The sequence below is a fragment of the Tamandua tetradactyla genome, chromosome 17 (genome assembly GCF_023851605.1).
Source record: "Tamandua tetradactyla isolate mTamTet1 chromosome 17, mTamTet1.pri, whole genome shotgun sequence".
Taxonomy (NCBI): domain Eukaryota; kingdom Metazoa; phylum Chordata; class Mammalia; order Pilosa; family Myrmecophagidae; genus Tamandua; species Tamandua tetradactyla.
Window position 1 is genome coordinate 6,155,644 of NC_135343.1, and position 20,258 is coordinate 6,175,901.

Here is a 20,258-nt window from a genome sequence, read left to right on the forward strand (position 1 = left end):
ACTCCTAAGTACTTTTTCTTTTCTGTTGTTATTTAATTGGAGTCCAATATATCTTCTAGCTTGTTACTGTAAGTATACGTCAATGAAGGCTATTTTCTGTATGCTAATTTTATATCCTTCTCCTAGACTGAGTTCTCATATTGCTGGTATGAGTTAAAGCTTTGATTTTCCTGAGTTTTCCAGATATGCTAACACATCAGATAGAAATAGAAATAGTTCTGCCTTTTCTTTTCCAATCCTGATGCCTCTGATTGTTCCTCCTGAGCCCTAACTATCTTCTGCAGAACCAAGAGTGATGGAAGGTTGGAAAGGTCTTTGGGGAAGAGAGGGGCAGTAAGAGGGACTGGGATCTGGAGCCAGGGGGACGGAACAAGACTTGGACAGAAGAGGGGTGCCACCTTTCCTGCTAACAGGAGAGAGAAACAGAGTATAGCATCTGGCTTATAATGGGTGGCAGGAATGGGTCTTGTGGTGAAGAGACAACTGCAGACAGGGCATGTCTTGGGAAATGGCCAAGGCTGGGATGAGGGAACAACATGGCAGCACCTGGCTGTGAAGGTCCGAGACAGAGCAAGGCATGGGGCCAAACCCACCCCAGACAAGTCCAGTCCTGATTTCTGCATGAAAATTCAATCACGAATGCTGCCAAGTAAATTAATAAACACACTTAAAGACCTGCAACTTTGTGGGAAGGAGTTAGATAAATTTTTAGGCTCCTTATAAATCATTATTCATTCTACATCAACGGTTGTACTCATTAACATCACCCAAGGACCTGTAAGAAAATATCAAGTCTGGGGGCATCTCCAGGGATTAAATTCGTCTGGGGATGGAGACCTGGAACATCTGAAGTGTAAGGCTTCCAGGCAGCCAAGGTTTGCAGCCCTGAGCCTCCCCCACAGGTGCGTGGTTCTCTATTACCTGTGCCTGCTTCATTGCCAGGAGATGGCAAGTTAGCTCAGATGTCCTTACTAGGGCTGAATATTCCTCTATTAATTCAGCCTCAAGAATGATGGGGCTGTGGAGGCCCTGGAGCATAGAACTTGAATTTTGCAAGTCAGACTGCAGATTTGTACTCCGTGCCTCCTGGGTGCTGGCTGAGGGCTAAGTACTTGTGCATATATATAAGTGTCCCCTGAGGTTAATCAGGTGAGAGGAATTTCACCTGTTTTCGTTTTTGTAAACAATTTTTTTATTATTAGAGGGGTTGTAGGTTTACAGAAAAATCATATAGAAAATACAGACCCCCACATTACCCTCCTTAAGACTTTGCATCAGTGTGGTACCTTTGCTACAATTAAAAGAATATTAATATACGTGTACTATAAGTTTACATTAAGGCTCACTGTTTGGGTTGTACAGGCATTTTATTTATTCTAATAACATACATGCAACCTAAAATTTCCCCTTTTAACCACATTCAAATATACAATTCAGTGCTATAATCACATGCCCAGTGCTGTGTTACCATCGACACCAAACCCTTCCATCACCCTAAGCATAATTTCTGTACAAATTAAGCATTGACTCTCTTCCCTATTCCAACTTGATTCCTGCTAACCTGTACTCTAATTTCTGACTCTATGAATTTGCTTATTCTGATGACTTCATATCTGTGAACTCATACAGTATTTATCCTGCTGTGTCTGGCTTATTTCACTCAACATGCCTTGAAGGCTCATTCCTGTTTTCTTATGTATGAGGACTTCATTTCCTTTTACAGCTGAGTAATATTCCATTGTGCATATAAACCATGCTTTGTTCACCCATCCACCTACTGACAGACACATGGGTTGGTTCTATCTTTTGGCAATTGTGAATAATGCTGCTATGAACATCAGGGTGCAAATATCTACTCATGCCCCTGCTTTCAATCCTTTTGGGTATATATCTAAAAGGAGTATTGCCAGGTCATATGGTTTCTATATTTAACACTGTGAGGAGTCACCAAACTGTTCTCCACAGCACATGGACGACTTTACAGTCCCACCAACACTGAACAAGTATTCCCGTTTCTCCATGTCCTCTCCAATACTTTTTATTTTTTTAATAGTAGCCACTCTAAACAATGTGAAATGGTATCTCATTGCGGTTTTGATTTGCATGTCCCTAGCAGCTAATGGAATTGAGCATCTTTTCATGTTTCACCTTCAGAGAAATGTTTATGCAAAGTCTTTTGCACACTTTTAAATTGGGTTGTCTTTCTGTTGTTGCGCCACCTTACTGTTTTTTACAATTTGCTCACTCCTGTATCTTCAAGAGCTTAAACTAGTGCCTGAGACATAGTAGGTGCTCAATAAACATTTGTCTAATGAATGAATTGCCTTATCCCACGAGGCAATGATAGAGAGTGGATTCCCGTATCATTATTAATTGTAACATCTGACCACTGACACGCATTCCCACTTTGATATCTTAAAGCAGGCTTCCCACTGTGGAGCAGAGACCCCCTTACAGATTCGGACGCCTCCGAACACCTCCTCCTTTCACTCTACCACGTCTCACGTGAGACACGCCCCGAGAAGGAAGTTTCCAGGATTGGGTTCCGACCTTGTGAACTGCCGACCCGACAGACACCAGACCCGGCCCATACCGCGCATGCGCACCGCTTCTGCGCCGGCATACCTAAGCTGTCGGCGCAGACGCAGAAACCTCGGCATCACCCTGGCCCCGCCCAGCTCGCCCCCGGGGGGCGGGCGAATGCCGGGCCGGGGGAAGGGGCGGGGCGCGCGTGCGCGGACGAGAACCGAGGGGAGAGGGCTCCACGGCCGGCCTAACCTGAGGGACTTGCGGCAAGATGCAGGTGGGTGAGGTGGCGGGCGCGGGGCCTGGAGGCTGTGGTCGCCTGTTGGTTGGCTGAATCCCCACGGCGGCGGACGGTCCTGGCCCGGCCTACGGAAAGCGCAGGGGGCCACGGGCCGCTGAGGGGCCGCGCGCAGGCGTGTTGCGAGCGGGCGGGCGTGGTCCCTCCGCCCTCGGCTGCCCCCGCGCGCGGCGCTCGCGGTCCAAGGCTCGCCCCTCGGGGGCTGCCCCTGCGCGGGCGGGTGCCGCGGACCCAGGGCGCGGCTGAGGCTGACTGGAATTGGAGACGGGGAGACGCGGAGGCGCCGCCGGAGTCGCGGGGCGCGAGTTCGTGCCCCTGTTGAGCGCTGGTCTGCTTTTGGGTCCCCCCGTCCAACCCGGGGGGCCCTGCCCAGTGCCGTCTTCCGCCCGGAAGCGGATAAGACCCACATCCCCTAGTTTTGCCCCTTTTACCACATCAGGAATGTGGCTCATACCGAAGGGAAGAGGAAAGAAAATGCGTATAAACTCCGTGGGGATGACGCCTGCAGGAGCAGACGTCTGTGGCGACTGAATTTTGGTCTCCGCTCGCCCAGTATGGCCTCGTGGCTGTTGAGGACGCTGCCCCGAAGGTCATTTCGCTGCCTCCCAGATCTCACTTTGTCAAGAATTCTGGTTAAATAGCCCTGGGGTTGGGAAATGCCGGTAGTGGGGGTTGGCTTGGGGTGGGGGGCGGTGGGCGTGGGGGCTGGCGAGGTTCCAACTCAGGCACAGATAGGCCGTGTCTGCCACGCGCACACACACTATTACATGTTGAAGAAGAAGCTCGAGGGCTGCCCTGGCCTCCTTTGCGAAGGTGGCTCCTTTCCGTTCTCTGACCTTTAGGTCCTTGTTCAAAAATGTCACCTCTTCAGAGGCCTTCCCTGACCACTCTGTTGAACGGATTCTCCTTTCGTTCTTCTTTCGCTGTCTCTCAGGAAGCCAGTAACGCAGCTGAGGACGGCACTGGTTACCCCAGTGCCCATTCTCCAGGGTTCCTTGTTGGTTTTCTATCCCGTACCAAGTCTGAGCTCTTTTAGCCATGTTTCTACAAAGCCATGCCAAACCATCGCCTGGGTTGCTGGGCTCTCCATTGAAGAGCCCACCGCGATGTTTATCCTTCTGAGATTTGATCTGGGTAAATTGACCTGCCTTCTCTGTTGAATGAGCACTCTAGGTCTTTAATAGAAATGCTTGGCAGAAGCAAGGTTCGAGACTTGACATCAGCATCAATGCCAGTCCGCACATCACATCCTGATTTTTACCCCAAGACTAGCTGTGCTGTGGGTGGAGGGGGAGAGAGAGTGCAGGAGAGGAGCAGAGGGAAAGAACAGAGCAGGGGCTGTGAGTCATTTGACCCTTTCTCAGCAGTAGACCTCAGGATTATTTGGTTTGAGTTCCTCTCTTCCTACTGCCTTTCCAGTTTGACCCCATGCCCAGTAGACTGCCCTCCATGCTCTACTTCATCTTCACGGCGTCCTGGGCCCTCCCCACTGGACTCTGCACTCACGGTGTGCTTGACCCTCCTGTTCTAGGACCCCAGTGCGGACACCGAGTGGAATGACATCTTACGCAAAAAGGGCATCTTGCCCTCAAAGGAAAGTGTGAAAGAATCGGAAAAGGAGGCAGAGGAGGAAGGACGAGTCCTTCAGCAGTCAGTTGGTGAGCTCACGTGTTTTCTTTATTTGTTCCCTGTCGATCTAGCTTAGGAAAAAAACTTTCAAAATGTAACTGCTGTGATAGAAAGTTTCATTGAGAAAGAGAGTGCTGGCACAGACACTGTGTGACGTCAGGCAAGTCACAGGAGGTCTCTAACCTTCACCATCCCGGGTTGTAGAATTAGGGGGGCTTCCAAGGCTTCTTTCACTTCCATTGCTGCTTGTTTGGGTCAGATGAGCACATGATAGTCCCAAAGAAAGTATTTCTGAATCTAACTTTCTAGCCTATGATTCACTTTGGTAATGTCACAGAAATTTTTTCAAAAGAAGTTTTTTTGCTTTTGTTTTCCTCTGAGGTTATACTTTACTATCTTTGTGGTTTGATGGAGGATATTAAATTAAAATAGATTAATTTGGAGAGGCATAAGATGTTTGCAATATATGGGGTCTAAAAGAGGTTTACTCAAAGATGGCCATAACACCTGCATTGGACTCCCTTTGGGTGCTTTTTAAAAATATTGCCAATTCCCTGTAAGTTAGACTCTCTGGGGGTGAGGCACGGGAATGTGTATTTAAACAAGAGCCTCAAATGATTTCTGTTGCGTGGCAAAGTTTGAGAACCACTGATCACAACAGCTGGTACTTTTGCCCCCTATTTACATGTTAGAGCTAATTTATTGAAGAATTTCTTGTAATGCACTTTTCTAGTAAGTGTTTATTGAAAGATTACTGTGTGTCAGCTGCTGTTTTAGGCAATAGGGATTTAGCTGTGTACAAGCCAGACAAAATCCCTGCCTGGAAATTTATATTCTAGTAGGGGAAATAGACAATAAACAATATAAGTAAGTAAAATAGGGAAATGGGGCAAGGAAGGGGCTAGAAAGGATTGGAGAAAAGGTGGGAACAGTTCTAGACAGGCCAGAGTGGGCCTGCCTGGGAAGCTGACATTTAAGTAAAGAGCTAAAAGAGAAAGTTGGTGGAGATGACGTTTGAGTAAGGAGCTGAAGGAGGCCTTTGAAAAGACTTGAGAGAGGTGGGACAAGCTACTTCAGTAAGTGAAAAGTGGGCCTGGCATATTGGAGAATCTGTCAGGAGAACCCAGTGGGACTGGGAGAGAGTTGTAGAAAAGAGTTCAGAGAGGAAGCTAGAGGCCAGATGATTTAGGACATGTAGGGCTTTTACCCCTAATGAGGCAAGAAGTCGTTGGAGGGTTTGAACAGTGGATGGATGTGTCCTCCATTTTGGCAACTCCATTGTTTTACTGCCTTGTTGACAGTAGATGTAAGGGATGAGGCAGGAAGCAGGAAAACCCATCTAGAAACTACTGCAGTAATTCAGGCGAGAGATGACGTGGCTTGGTGGTGGTGGTGGTGGTGGAAGTGGGAAGAAGTAGTGGGATCTTGACGTATTCTGAAGGTATGGCCAACAGGGTTTGCTCATGGGACCTTTCTGGTGTATGAAAGAAAGATGAGTAAAGGCTGCCTGGAAGGCTGTGGGCTTGAGCAAACTGCAAGGATGGTATTGTCCCAGCTGAGATGAGGAAGGCTGAAGGGAAAGCAAGTCTGGAGCTCAGTTTGGAATGTATTAAGTTTGAGGTGTTTGTTAGACGGATGGTGATCTTAAGTGGGCAGATCATGTGATTTTCTCCAAATCAGGAGAAGTCTCAGCTGTAGGCATAAATTTGTGAGTTGTTAGCATGTTGATAGTATTTAAAGCTGTGAGATTAGATGCAACCACAAAGGAGAGGGTTATGGATAAAGGAAAAAAATGGTCAAAGAACCGAGCCCTGGGGAACTCCAGTAAACAGATGATCCAAAGGCGGGGCAGTCGTGGAGGTAGGAGGAGAGGGGTGCCCTGGAAGCCGGAAGAGGAAGGGCTTTCTAGGAGGAGGCAGTGATCACTTGGGTCCGGTACTTGCTCATCCGTCAAGGGGAATAAGGACTAAACATTGTTGAAGGTCACTGTTGACCTTGATATGAGAAGTTTCGTGGAGTGATGGGCAGTGAAAGTCTGATGTGATATCAAGAAGTAAGAGTGTTTACAGTGACAAAAATAAGATAGAGATTTAATAGCAGATGGTTCAAAAAGATGGGGCTTCCTACCTCTTGAGAAGAAAAGAACATGAAATAGTATGATAATCACCTTTAACTCCAGGAAGGGATTGCTTGGGGAGGGCGCTGATGACTAGCTTCCTCTGTCTCCTTGGATGACAGGAAAACCACTGAACTAATAATTCTGTCAATAGAGGGCACAATGCATTTGAAATATATATATACACTTTTTTATTTTACGAAGGTTGGATCAGGTAACTTCAGGTAAATACAACTCTCTTGTTTGATAAACTTGAGAAACTTCTCAATCATATCCTTATTATTGGATGGAGATAAGACAGCCAAGCCTGTAGATGTCAGCTTAGTTCCATCTTTTTAAAATACCCACAACGTCTTATTTACTAATGTAATAACTTAAATACTTTTGATTTTTGTTTTTTGTGGGCTGGGGGTCTTCTGGGTTGCGAGTACATCTTTAGGAGAAAAGTGAAGGGAAAAACAATCCTTATTCATGTTAAATGTTTTTGCTTTTTGCTAACCTAACTAATTTCAGTGAAAACTTACGAAGATATGACTTTGGAAGAGCTAGAGGATAATGAAGATGAATTTAATGAGGAGGATGAACGTGCTATTGAGATGTACAGGTTAGTGCTGTTCAGAGGGACTGTGTTTGTTTAATTGTCTTAGTAATGAAATGCATGTCCTTTGAAAAATTAATTTTCTGCCTGAGATGACATTTGGGAAGGAATATAATTAGTAATTATATTGCAGATTTCAACGAAATGGTCTTGGCCTTTTGTCATGAGGCAAATAAATAAACCTGCACCTTTACAAATGTTGCACTCTAAAAGAGATGTGTGTGTGTGTGTGCATGTGTATGAGAATATGTCAGACATTTCTCTCCTCCTCCCAATGTGCAGGCAGCAAAGACTGGCTGAGTGGAAAGCCACTACACTGCGAAATAAATTTGGAGAAGTTTTGGAGATCTCAGGAAAGGATTATGTCCAAGAAGTTACCAAAGCTGGTGAGGGCTTGTGGGTAGTCTTGCACCTTTACAAACAAGGGTGAGCTCATCTTACAAGCATCGTTTTTAAAACATTCATTTGGATTTATGTCTTGAATGTCTCGGGCTTAGTCCGTGTCATAGGACTTATTTTATTAGTGTTGTGTGGTTTTGTTGCTGATTAATGCCTTATGTTCATCTTTAAGACTTTCAGATTAGTATTTTGTGATTAGTATGTTATACATATATGCCTTTAAGTGCGGCAATGAAGATTTTGCTTTTCATTTGTTGAAATGGAATTTCTAAGTTATTTATCTGTCTAGAGAAACTCTGACTTTCAAAATTCTATATAATTAATCACTCTATAGATGGCACAGTGACGTTTATAATAATTTTCAGCTGTAGTTGGTGCAGCTATCCTCCACCATTCCTTGCCTTTCCAATCTTCTTTTACCGTAGAGCTCAGTGGTTGATTAAGAGTTTTTTTAGAAGCAGGAAATATTTTCTGACCTCACATATTTTAAATGTTGAGTGTTTATTTCATTCAGCCTATAGTAGTTACTTGTACATTGAAGCTGTTTTTCTGACTTATTATTTGGTCAAAGAAAATTGAACTTCGATTTTGAGTTCTTTAGTTTTCCCAAACATTGGAGAATATTTTTTAAAAAGCAAAATTATCTTGGCTGAAATTGTGGAATCACTTAGGAAGTTGATGTGAGGTTTGATGTGGGGGTGGAAGGGTGGTTGAGCTTTGGTTTGTCTAAATACAAAATCACAACATTTGCTTCTGTTTTTATTTCTATTTCATAGGATTCCCCTCTGTGCCCTGATAAATCAGCACTTCAGTGAACTTGCAAGGAAGTTTCCTGATGTCAAATTTATCAAAGCCATTTCAACTACCTGCATACCCAATTATCCTGATAGGAATCTGCCCACAGTATTTGTTTACCTTGAAGGTGACATTAAGGCTCAGTTTATTGGTCCTCTAGTGTTTGGCGGCATGAACCTGACAAGAGATGGTAAGGGGCTGTTGGACTTGATCAGGGGCACATTATAGACAGCAAGGGTCTGTGAGAGATGAAAAGACAGTGGCTACTTTTAAACACAAGTTATGATGATTTACTGAGTCTACTTTGCCTCAATGAGGGCAGTTGTTAAAAGGGAAGAGCACATTTAATCCCTCATCCTAGACTAGTAATAAAGGGTAGTTACAGCTGGGTCTATAATTCTCAATTAAAGGAGGGCACGATGGATTTTGAAGATACATATAAGTCACGTGAACATTTTTGTAACAGATGCTATCATACATGTATTAGCCTTCTCTATGGAAATATTTTCTCAGTTGAATATCTTAGTTTTTAAATACAAACAAGAAGTTTATTTAATTCTACCACTTAACTTCCTGAAGGATATATTTTTAAATTCCTTTCCATCTATTACACATGGAGATGTCAAAATTTCGTGTGTTCTAGTTTGCTAGCTGCCAAAATGCAATGTACAAGAAACAGAATGGCTTTTAAAGGGGGAATTTAATGAGTTGCTAGTTTACAGTTCTGAGGTCAAGAAAATGGCTTTACAAGGGTACATACATCCTTTCAAACGAGCACACTCCACCCTCTGGACCCTAAAAAAAAGACATGTTTTCCCTATATACAAAACACAGTAATTTCATAACAGTATCAGAAACCCTTAAACCATTTCAGTAGCAATACAGATGAAATATAAAGTTAGAAACAGTATAAACTCCTATCACAGTTAGATACAATCATAGTCTGTTCTAAGGCAAAATTATCCTCTGGCTCTGGACCTGTGAAACTCAGAACAAGTTATTTGCTGCCAACATACAAAGGAGGAACAGTCATGGGATACATATACGCATTTCCATAGGGAGGAAGGAACATCGGGGTCACTGGACCCATACAGTTTCGAAAACACGCAGGGCAAAGTCCATTAGATTTCAAAGTCTGAGAATCATTTATCTTTGGGGCTTTAGGAAGTGGCAGTCCCACACTTTCCAAGGGCCTACGCAGTGGCTTGCTTCTCTCTGAATGCAACCTTGGGGGACACTGGGGAGACCACCTTTTTCTTGGCTCCACCCTCTCCAAACATCAGGGCTGCATCCAGGCTCTCTGCCATCTCCGGGGCACATGCTCAATTCCTCCATGTGATGGTAGCCAGGCTCTGGCTACCCAGACCAGAGGAATGTGCTTCACCCTCTCCAAGGCCTGAGGCAGCATGACTCTTCCACTGAAACGAGGCAGAAGGCCCATTCTCTACCTTCGGGGAAAACTCACCCTCTCCACGGGCTTGGGTGGATCTGCTCTCCTGGCCCAAGGCTTCTTGTCTCTAGACCCCAGCCTCAATGGTTTTGCCTCTGAAGTTATTTTTCCTCCAATGTGTCCCTTCTGTCCCTCTCAGTCCTGACTGGCAGTGGTTCTCTTTGTACAGATCCCACAACACCCTTGTTGGCTTTCTATGCAGTCGCCTAGGCTCATGTCCTTCAGACATAAGGAGTTTCCACAAATCCTTCCTGGATAACTCTATGTCTGAGCCTGACTTTCTCTGAAATGGCTGGTTGGTTCCACATTTGGTTAAATCCTCACGTGGGGCACTTTTCTCTGGGGCCTCCCTTTTTGGAGGCCCAGAATTTTCCAGAACTTCAATTTCTGGTTTCTTTGTATCCAAGAGTTCAGTTCTCAGCTTATCTCTTTCCTATCGCATTTCACTATAAGCTGCAAGGAGAAAACAGGCTGTACTTTCCACATTTAATTTGGAAATCTCTTCTGCTAAATATCCAAGTTCATGGCTTTTAAAATCTGCCTTCCAGTCAAAGCCACTAGTCAACTTTGCCAGATTATCTGCCATTTTAAAGTAAAGGTTGCCTTCCTTCCAGTCTGTAATGACGCACATCTCATTTCTGTCTAGAACCTGGTCAGAGGTATCTTTAGAGTCCACGTTTCTACCAAGATTCTCTTCAAAACATTCTAGGCCTTCTCTATCAAGCTCCTCACAACTCCTCCAGATTCTTCCCCTTATCATTTAAAAAGCCATTCCATCATGTTGAGTATTTGCAGACTGTAGCAGCACCTCACTCGGTACCAAAATCTGTTCTAGTTTGCTAGCTGCCAGAATGCAATATTTAATGAGTTGTTCATTTACAGTTCTAAGGCCAAGAAAATGTCCTGATTAAAACAAGTCTATAGAAATGTCCAATCAAAGGCATCCAGGGAATGATACCTTGGTTCAAGAAGGCCGATGGAGTTCAGGGTTTCTCAAGTGAGAAGGCACATGGCAAACAGGATCAGGGTTTCTCTCTCATCTGAAAGGCACACAGTGAACATGGTCAGGGTTCCTCTCTCTTCTGGAAAGGCATGTGGCGAACATGGCATTATCTGCTCACTTTCTCTTCTGGCTTCCCTTCACGAAGCTCCCTGGAAGTCATGTACCTTCTTCATTTCCAAAGGTCGCTGCCTGATGGACTCTTCTTCTCGTGGCAGTCCTTCTCCGCTCTCTCAGAATCTCCCATTCTCCAAAATGTTTCCTCTCTTAATAGAATTCCAGTAAACCAGTCAAGACCCACTCAAATGGGTGGAGACACATCTCCCCTAATCCAGTTTAACAACATTTACTCTTGATTTGGTTACATCTCCAGGGAGATGAACTAATTACATACAGTATTGAATAGGGATTATTCTGCCTTTACAAAAGGGGATTTTGATTAAAACATGGCTTTTCTAGGGTCCATACATCCTTTCAAACCAGCACAGCATGTACACATAAAACATGAAAAAGCAGACCTGAGACAGGAGGACTTCCTGCCAAGGAAAATTCTTCTCTTTATTGGAATATTCTATTTAACTAGGCTTTGTTAGTCTTTAATATTTCTAAACAAAATTTTATATATTACTAAGGTATTCAACTGGGAAATTATATATAGATATACATATAAAAATGTAGTGATAAATTCTACATTATTCCAGTGTTCAGAGGCATGCAACATTTCAAGCTAAATATGTTTGTATCTTAATTTTTTTTTTTATTAATTAACGGAAAAAAAGAAATTAACCCAACATTTAGAAATCATACCATTCTACAAATGCAATCAGTAATTCTTAACATCATCACATAGATGCATGATCATCGTTTCTTAGTACATTTGCATCGGTTTAGAAGAACTAGCAACACAACCGAAAAAGATATAGAATGTTAATATAGAGAAAAAAAATAAAAGTAATAATAGTAAGAACAAAACAAAACAAAACAAAACGAAACAAAAACCTATAGCTTGGATGCAGCTTCATTCAGTGTTTTAACATGATTACTTTACAATTAGGTATTATTGTGCTGTCCATTTTTGAGTTTTTGTATCTAGTCCTGTTGCACAGTCTGTATCCCATCAGCTCCAATTACCCATTATCTTACCCTGTTTCTAACTCCTGCTGAACTCTGTTACCAGTGACATATTCCAAGTTTATTCTCGAATGTCGATTCACATCATTGGGACCATACAGTATTTGTCTTTTAGTTTTTGGCTAGACTCACTCAGCATAATGTTCTCTAGGTCCATCCATGTTATTACATGCTTCATAATTTTATCCTGTCTTAAAGTTGCATAATATTCCATCGTATGTATATACCAGTTTGTTTAGCCACTCATCTGTTGATGGACATTTTGGCTGTTTCCATCTCTTTGCAATTGTAAATAACGCTGCTATAAACATTGGTGTGCAAATGTCCGTTTGAGTTTTTGCCCTTAAGTCCTTTGAGTATATTCCCAGCAATGGTATTGCTGGGTCGTATGGCAATTCTATATTCAGCTTTTTGAGGAACCACCAAACTGCCTTCCACAGTGATTGCACCATTTGACATTCCCACCAACAGTGGATAAGTGTGCCTCTTTCTCCGCATCCTCTCCAGCACTTGTCATTTTCTGTTTTGTTGATAATGGCCATTCTGGTGGGTGTGAGATGATATCTCATTGTGGTTTTGATTTGCATTTCTCTAATGGCCAGGGACATTGAGCATCTCTTCATGTGCCTTTTGGCCATTTGTATTTCCTCCTCTGAGAGGTGTCTATTCAAGTCTTTTTCCCATTTTGTAATTGGGTTGGCTGTCTTTTTGTTGTTGAGTTGAACAATCTCTTTATAAATTCTGGATACTAGACCTTTATCTGATATGTCGTTTCCAAATATTGTTTCCCATTGTGTAGGCTGTCTTTCTACTTTCTTGATGAAGTTCTTTGATGCACAAAAGTGTTTAATTTTGAGGAGTTCCCATTTATTTATTTCCTTCTTCAGTGCTCTTGCTTTAGGTTTAAGGTCCATAAAACCGCCTCCAATTGTAAGATTCATAAGATATCTCCCTACATTTTCCTCTAACTGTTTTATGGTCTTAGACCTAATGTTTAGATCTTTGATCCATTTTGAGTTAACTTTTGTGTAGGGTGTGAGATATGGGTCTTCTTTCATTCTTTTGCGTATGGATATCCAGTTCTCTAGGCACCATTTATTGAAGAGACTGTTCTGTCCCAGGTGAGTTGGCTTGACTGCCTTATCAAAGATCAAATGTCCGTAGATGAGAGGGTCTATATTTGAGCACTCTATTCAATTCCATTGGTCGATATATCTATCTTTATGCCAATACCATGCTGTTTTGACCACTGTGGCTTCATAATATGCCTTAAACTCAGGCAGTGCAAGACCTCCAGCTTCGTTTTTTTTCCTCAAGATGTTTTTAGCAATTCGGGGCACCCTGCCCTTCCAGATAAATTTGCTTATTGGTTTTTCTATTTCTGAAAAATAAGTTGTTGGGATTTTGATTGGTATTGTACTAAAATCAATTTAGGTAGGATTGACATCTTAACTATATTTAGTCTTCCAATCCATGAACACGGTATGCCCTTCCATCTATTTAGGTCTTCTGTGATTTCTTTTAACAGTTTTTTGTAGTTTTCTTTATATAGGTTTTTTGTCTCTTTAGTTAAATTTATTCCTAGGTATTTTATTCTTTTAGTTGCAATTGTAAATGGGATTCGTTTCTTGATTTCCCCCTCAGCTTGTTCATTACTAGTGTATAGAAATGCTACAGATTTTTGAATGTTGATCTTGTAACCTGCTACTTTGCTGTACTCATTTATTAGCTCTAGTAGTTTTGTTGTGGATTTTTCCGGGTTTTCGACGTATAGTATCATATTGTCTGCAAACAGTGATAGTTTTACTTCTTCCTTTCCAATTTTGATGCCTTGTATTTCTTTTTCTTGTCTAATTGCTCTGGCTAGAACCTCCAACACAATGTTGAATAATAGTGGTGATAGTGGACATCCTTGTCTTGTTCCTGATCTTAGGGGGAAAGTTTTCAATTTTTCCACATTGAGGATGATATTAGCTGTGGGTTTTTCATATATTCCCCCTATCATTTTAAGGAAGTTCCCTTGGATTCCTATCTTTTGAAGTGTTTTCAACAGGAAAGGATGTTGAATCTTGTCAAATGCCTTCTCTGCATCAATTGAGATGATCATGTGATTTTTCTGCTTTGATTTGTTGATATGGTGTATTACATTAATTGATTTTCTTATTTTGAACCATCCTTGCATACCTGGGATGAATCCTACTTGGTCATGATGTATAATTCTTTTAATGTGTTGTTGGATACGATTTGCTAGAATTTTATTGAGGATTTTTGCATATATATTCATTAGAGAGATTGGCCTGTAGTTTTCTTTTTTTGTAATATCTTTGCCTGATTTTGGTATGAGGGTGATGTTGGCTTCATAGAATGAATTAGGTAGTTTCCCTCCGCTTCTATTTTTTTGAAGAGTTTGAGGAGAATTGGTGCTAATTCTTTCTGGAATGTTTGATAGAATTCAGATGTGAAGCCATCTGGTCCTGGACTTTTCTTTTTAGGAAGCTTTTGAATGACTAATTCAATTTCTTTACTTGTGATTGGTTTGTTGAGGTTATCTATGTCTTCTTGAGTCAAAGTTGGTTGTTCATGTCTTTCCAGGAACCCGTCCATTTCATCTAAATTGTTGTATTTATTAGCGTAAAGTTGTTCTAGTATCCTGTTATTACCTCCTTTATTTCTGTGAGGTCAGTAGTTATGTCTCCTCTTCCATTTCTGATCTTATTTATTTGCATCCTCTCTCTTCTTCTTTTTGTCAATCTTGCTAAGGGCCCATCAATCTTATTGATTTTCTCATAGAACCAACTTCTGGCCTTATTGATTTTCTCTATTGTTTTCATGTTTTCAATTTCATTTATTTCTCCTCTGATCTTTGTTATTTCTTTCCTTTTGCTTGCTTTGGGATTAGTTTGCTGTTCTTTCTCCAGTTCTTCCAAGTGGACAGTTAATTCCTGCATTTTTGCCTTTTCTTCTTTTCTGATATAGGCATTTAGGGCAATAAATTTCCCTCTTAGCACTGCCTTTGCTGCGTCCCATAAGTTTTGATATGTTGTGTTTTCATTTTCATTCGCCTCGAGGTATTTGCTAATTTCTCTTGCAATTTCTTCTTTGACCCACTCGTTGTTTAGGAGTGTGTTGTTGAGCCTCCACGTATTTGTGAATTTTCTGGCACTCCGCCTATTATTGATTTCCAACTTCATTCCTTTATGATCTGAGAAAGTGTTGTGTATAATTTCAGTCTTTTTAAATTTGTTAAGACTTGCTTCGTGACCCAGCATATGGTCTATCTTTGAGAATGATCCATGAGCACTTGAGAAAAAGGTGTATCCTGCTGTTGTGGGATGTAATGTCCCATAAATGTCTGTTAAGTCTAGCTCCTTTATAGTAATATTCAGATTCTCTATTTCTTTATTGATCCTCTGTCTAGATGTTCTGTCCATTGATGAGAGTGGTGAATTGAAGTCTCCAACTATTATGGTATATGAGTCTATTTCCCTTTTCAGTGTTTGCAGTGTATTCCTCACGTATTTTGGGGCATTCTGGTTCAGTGCGTAAATATTTATGATTGTTATGTCTTCTTGTTTAATTGTTCCTTTTATTAGTATATAGTGTCCTTCTTTGTCTCTTTTAACTGTTTTACATTTGAAGTCTAATTTGTTGGATATTAGTATAGCCACTCCTGCTTTTTTCTGGTTGTTATTTGCATGAAATATCTTTTCCCAACCTTTCACTTTCAACCTATGTTTATCTTTGGGTCTAAGATGTGTTTCCTGTAGACAGCATATAGAAGGATCCTGTTTTTTAATCCATTCTGCCATTCTATGTCTTTTGATTGGGGAATTCAGTCCATTAACATTTAGTGTTATTACTGTTTGGATAATATTTTCCTCTAACATTTTGCCTTTTGTATTATATATATCATATCTGATTTTCCTTCTTTTTACACTCTTCTCCATACCTCTCTCTTCTGTCTTTTTGTATCTGACTCTAGTGCTCCCTTTAGTATTTCTTGCAGAGCTGGTCTCTTGGTCACAAATTCTCTCAGTGATTTTTTGTCTGAGAATGTTTTAATTTCTCCCTCATTTTTGAAGGACAATTTTGCTGGATATAGGAGTCTTGGTTGGCAGTTTTTCTCTTTTAGTAATTTAAATATATCATCCCACTGTCTTCTAGCCTCCATGGTTTCTGCTGAGAAATCTACACATAGTCTTATTGGGTTTCCCTTGTATGTGATGGGTTGTTTTTCTCTTGCTACTTTCAAGATCCTCTCTTTCTCTTTGACCTCTGACATTCTAACTAGTAAGTGTCTTGGAGAACGCCTATTTGGGTCTAATCTCTTTGGGGTGCGCTGCACTTCTTGGATCTGTAATTTTAGGTCTTTCATAAGAGTTGGGAAATTTTCAGTGAAAATTTCTTCCATTAGTTTTTCTCCTCCTTTTCCCTTCTCTTCTCCTTCTGGGACACCCACAACACGTATATTTGTGTGGTTCATATTGTCCTTGAGTTCCCTGATACCCTGTTCAAATTTTTCCATTCTTTTCCCGATAGTTTCTGTTTCTTTTTGGAATTCAGATGTTCCATCATCCAAATCACTAATTGTGTCTTCTGTCTCTTTAAATCTATCATTGTAGGTATCCATTGTTTTTTCCATCTTTTCTACTTTGTCCTTCACTTCCATAAGTTCTGTGATTTGTTTTTTCAGTTTTTCTATTTCTTCTTTATGTTCAGCCCATGTCTTCTTCATGTCCTCCCTCAATTTATAGATTCATTTTTGAAGAGGTTTTCCATTTCTGTTCGTATATTCAGCATTAGTTGTCTCAGCTCTTGTATCTCATTTGAACTATTGGTTTGTTCCTTTGACTGGGCCATATTCTCAATCTTCTGAGCGTGGACCGTTATCTTCTGCTGCTGGCGTCTGGGCATTTAGTCAGATTTCCCTGGATGTCGGACCCAACAAGGTTGAAAGATTTTTCTGTGAAATCTCTGGGTTCTGTTTTTCTTATCCTGCCCAGTAGGTGGCGCTCGTGGCACACGTTTGTCTCACGTGTTTGGAAGGGATCCCCCCGGTCACCGATCTCCGCGGCCTGGGGATTTCCGATCCAATTGTCTCCGTTGGTTCAGGGGGCCGCGCGTGGTGGGGGCGTCAGCCACCGCGGCTTTAGGGGACCCTGTGGCTGGTCGCTGGCCGCAGCAGGCCCGGGGAATTCGCCACCGGACCTGGAAGTAGCCTGCGGGGGAGGGGCGTCGGTCACCGGCCACCGCAGCCTGTGGAATTCCCCACCGGACCAGGAAGCCGCCCGCGGGGGAGGGTCACCGCGGCTTGGGTAGCCCTCTGATCCGAGACTCGTAGCCATACCAGGAAGCCGCCCGCAAAAGAGGGGCGCCGGCCGCCTCGGCTTGGGAAACTTGCCTCTCCGAGACTCTCAGCCGGCCCAGGAAGGAGGGAGGGAGGAGCTCCGGCTGCCACAGCTGCCGCTGCTCGGGAAATCGCGCGCCGCTCGGGGATCTCACCGCAGCCGAGTCTCGCAGTCAGACTAGCCAGTCCAGACTGGGGTACACTGTGTGTCCATTCCCTCTCGTGGCCCCGGGAGCTGTTCTGCACTGTTTCAGTTCACCTAGTAGTTGCTTTGGAGGAGGAACTAAGACACACGCACCTTCCTAAGCTGCCATCTTGGCCCTGCCTCCTGTATCTTAATTTGATCTTCTTGAACATACCCATTAGGGTAGAGAGATAGGTATGCAGTAGTGGTTATAGTCTTTATATCTAGAAAAAGTCATATTTAAAGATTAATAAAGTTATATTTAGCAATGATTACTGCGTGTAAATGAGCAATAACATTGGACATATATGTATATTATGTGTGTTTATGTGAGTCAACAGTCAGAAATAATGAATTTTATTCTAAGAAATTTGGGGAATTTCATAATATTCAACTAAGATACTCAGTTTAACATATGATGTTACTCATCTCCATAGAACACTTTAAGTTAATATGGTGGCATCACTAAAATTGGTTGTCAGATTTTAGTGGGAGTGTCTAATTAACAAAGTATCACTATTTTCATCCACTTTTAAACTGGGTGTAACTGAAATCCGGGCTTTTCATTTTAGAATGCTAGGATAGTCCCTCAGTTCTGCTAGGGTTCTTCTCTGCAGTACAAAAACACATCATAGATTTTGCTTCACAAAGGTCCCACATCCATGTGAAGTTTCACTGACTGTAGGAGAGTGAAATGCTGGAATTGGGCCCTTAGTTACTGATTCTTTACTTTCTGGTACTTTATTTCATTATTTGGAACAAATGTATCAGTTCTAGGCTGTCTTCATACATTTATCCTTTGACTGTAATAGACTGAAATATTGGACCCAAGGCTGAGGAATTTCCTTTTGTTAACTAAAATCGTATTTAATGATTAGCTTTCCAACAGGATTGTATAATTTATTTCCTTGAAATGATTCATGCTGATTTCTTTCCCAAGAGTTTGCCGATGCTCAGAAACTCATTGTTAGAAGACAGGTTTAGTCTTTGCATTTTATTTGAATTTCCGTTTTGGTTTAGGTTTATGTAATTTCCCATTTGATCTCATCTTCTGAAAAAGTGAGAGTATTTTGTGTTTTCATTATTCAAGGTCTAATTTTTTCTCACCCTTTCTAGGCACCTTAAAAGTATGGCACTAAAATTAAATTATCACCAAATTTTGGTGATTGTAGTTTCTGCTTAGAAGAATGAATGTGAATTGATGGACCCAAGAGCATGAGGGGTCTGTCCGGGACAGTTTCATGGTTGACTTGGTCTGTCCTTGTCTTGTAGAATTGGAGTGGAAATTGTCAGAGTCTGGAGCCGTCAAGACAGACCTGGAGGAAAACCCTAAGAAGCCCATTGAAGACACATTGCTGTCTTCAGTGCGGTGCTCCGTCCCCACCAGGAGAGGCAGTGAGTCTGAGGATGACTAAGACAGAGCTGTGGTAACTGGCTGGACTTTCTTGATGTGAGGAGGCATCTGGACTTTTAGAAAAAGGAAACTGGAGGAATTCATCCTTCAGTTTTTAGTCTTTTATAATTATGTTTAAAGTCTTATACAACTCAAATAATCATTGTTGGGAGTCATAAATTTTTTGCAACTTTCTTTTTAAACTTATGACATAACCCTAAAAAACAAATAAAAATCAACTTTGGTGTGTTTTGCTCACTTGTATTTTAATAGGCCATAAAACTATTCACCATTTATTGACACATAACTATGTGAAAGGAATGTGTGAATAAATTATGCAGGGAAAAACTATATAATATACTATTATTAGATTTACAGTCCTTTATTTTTCTTTATTTGTTTATAAAGGTAGCAGCAGGATTATTAACTCAAATATAAGAGTGACCTCTAGAAAAACAGTCTGTGCTGGTTTGAAACTGTTATGTACCCCCAAAAAGTCTATTTTAATCTAGTCTTGTGGGTGCAGACTTCCTGTGGGTGGATCTTTGATTAGGTGTCCCATGGAGATGTGACTCATCCAGTTGTGGGTGGGAGCTTTTGATTAGATTATTTCCATGGAAATGTGGTGCTGCCCATTCATAGTGGGTCTTAATTAGTTTACTGAAGTCCTCAAAAGAGTGGACACAGAGAGCAGATGCCTAGCCATAGACATTTGGAGGTGCTTGGAGAGCCGACATAGAAAGCCACTGGAATCAGAAGCTGAGAGCAACACAACCTGGGAGCAAAGGACCAGGAGATGCCAGTCTCATGCCTTCCAAGCTGTCAGGAATCCTGGTCAAGGCTGGCATTTCTTGAGTGAAAGTCTCCTCATGTCGATGCCTTAATTGGACATTTTTATGGCCTTAGAACTGTAAACATAGAACTTAATAGGTCCCCTTTGTAAAAGCAATCCATTTCTGGTATATTGCATTCAGCAGCATTAGTAGTTTTATTTAGAAGAGATAGGCAATATTTTATATGAAACAGACATCCTATTATCAAATCAATAATGGAAAGATTCCAATTTTATACCTTTTTTTTTTAGTTTTTTTTCCAGTTAAAATTTTTGCCCCAAATTCTTAAGATATCAGCCAATTTTTGGTGGTAAAGGCCACATGAAATTCTTGAAAATTAAAAACACATAAATAGATATACTACATCTCAATATGAATCAGTCAATAATAAACATATCAAGTCCTTGAGCCCCCTGCTCTACCATCTTATCCAGAAGACTCTGTCTCCCTCTTTTTAAATCAACTTTAGTCAGGGCAACTAAAAAGTTGCGTGGGTCCTGAGGAACCAATCCCGCTGGTACCTGAGTTTTTTTAAGCTGAAACTGCGGGCCTTGATCTG

General features: G+C 41.6%; 1 protein-coding gene across 1 annotated transcript; it reads left to right on the forward strand.

Annotated features, from left to right (window-relative positions):
• The first annotated feature begins 2,671 nt into the window (after positions 1-2,671).
• PDCL3 (phosducin like 3) lies at positions 2,672-19,119 on the forward strand. Its single transcript, XM_077133887.1, has 6 exons — positions 2,672-2,803; positions 4,356-4,482; positions 7,083-7,173; positions 7,450-7,593; positions 8,343-8,551; positions 18,746-19,119. Exons 1-6 carry the CDS (start codon positions 2,798-2,800, stop codon positions 18,886-18,888), a joined length of 720 nt encoding a protein of 239 aa, XP_076990002.1. The 5' UTR covers positions 2,672-2,797; the 3' UTR covers positions 18,889-19,119.
• The last annotated feature ends 1,139 nt before the right edge of the window (positions 19,120-20,258 follow it).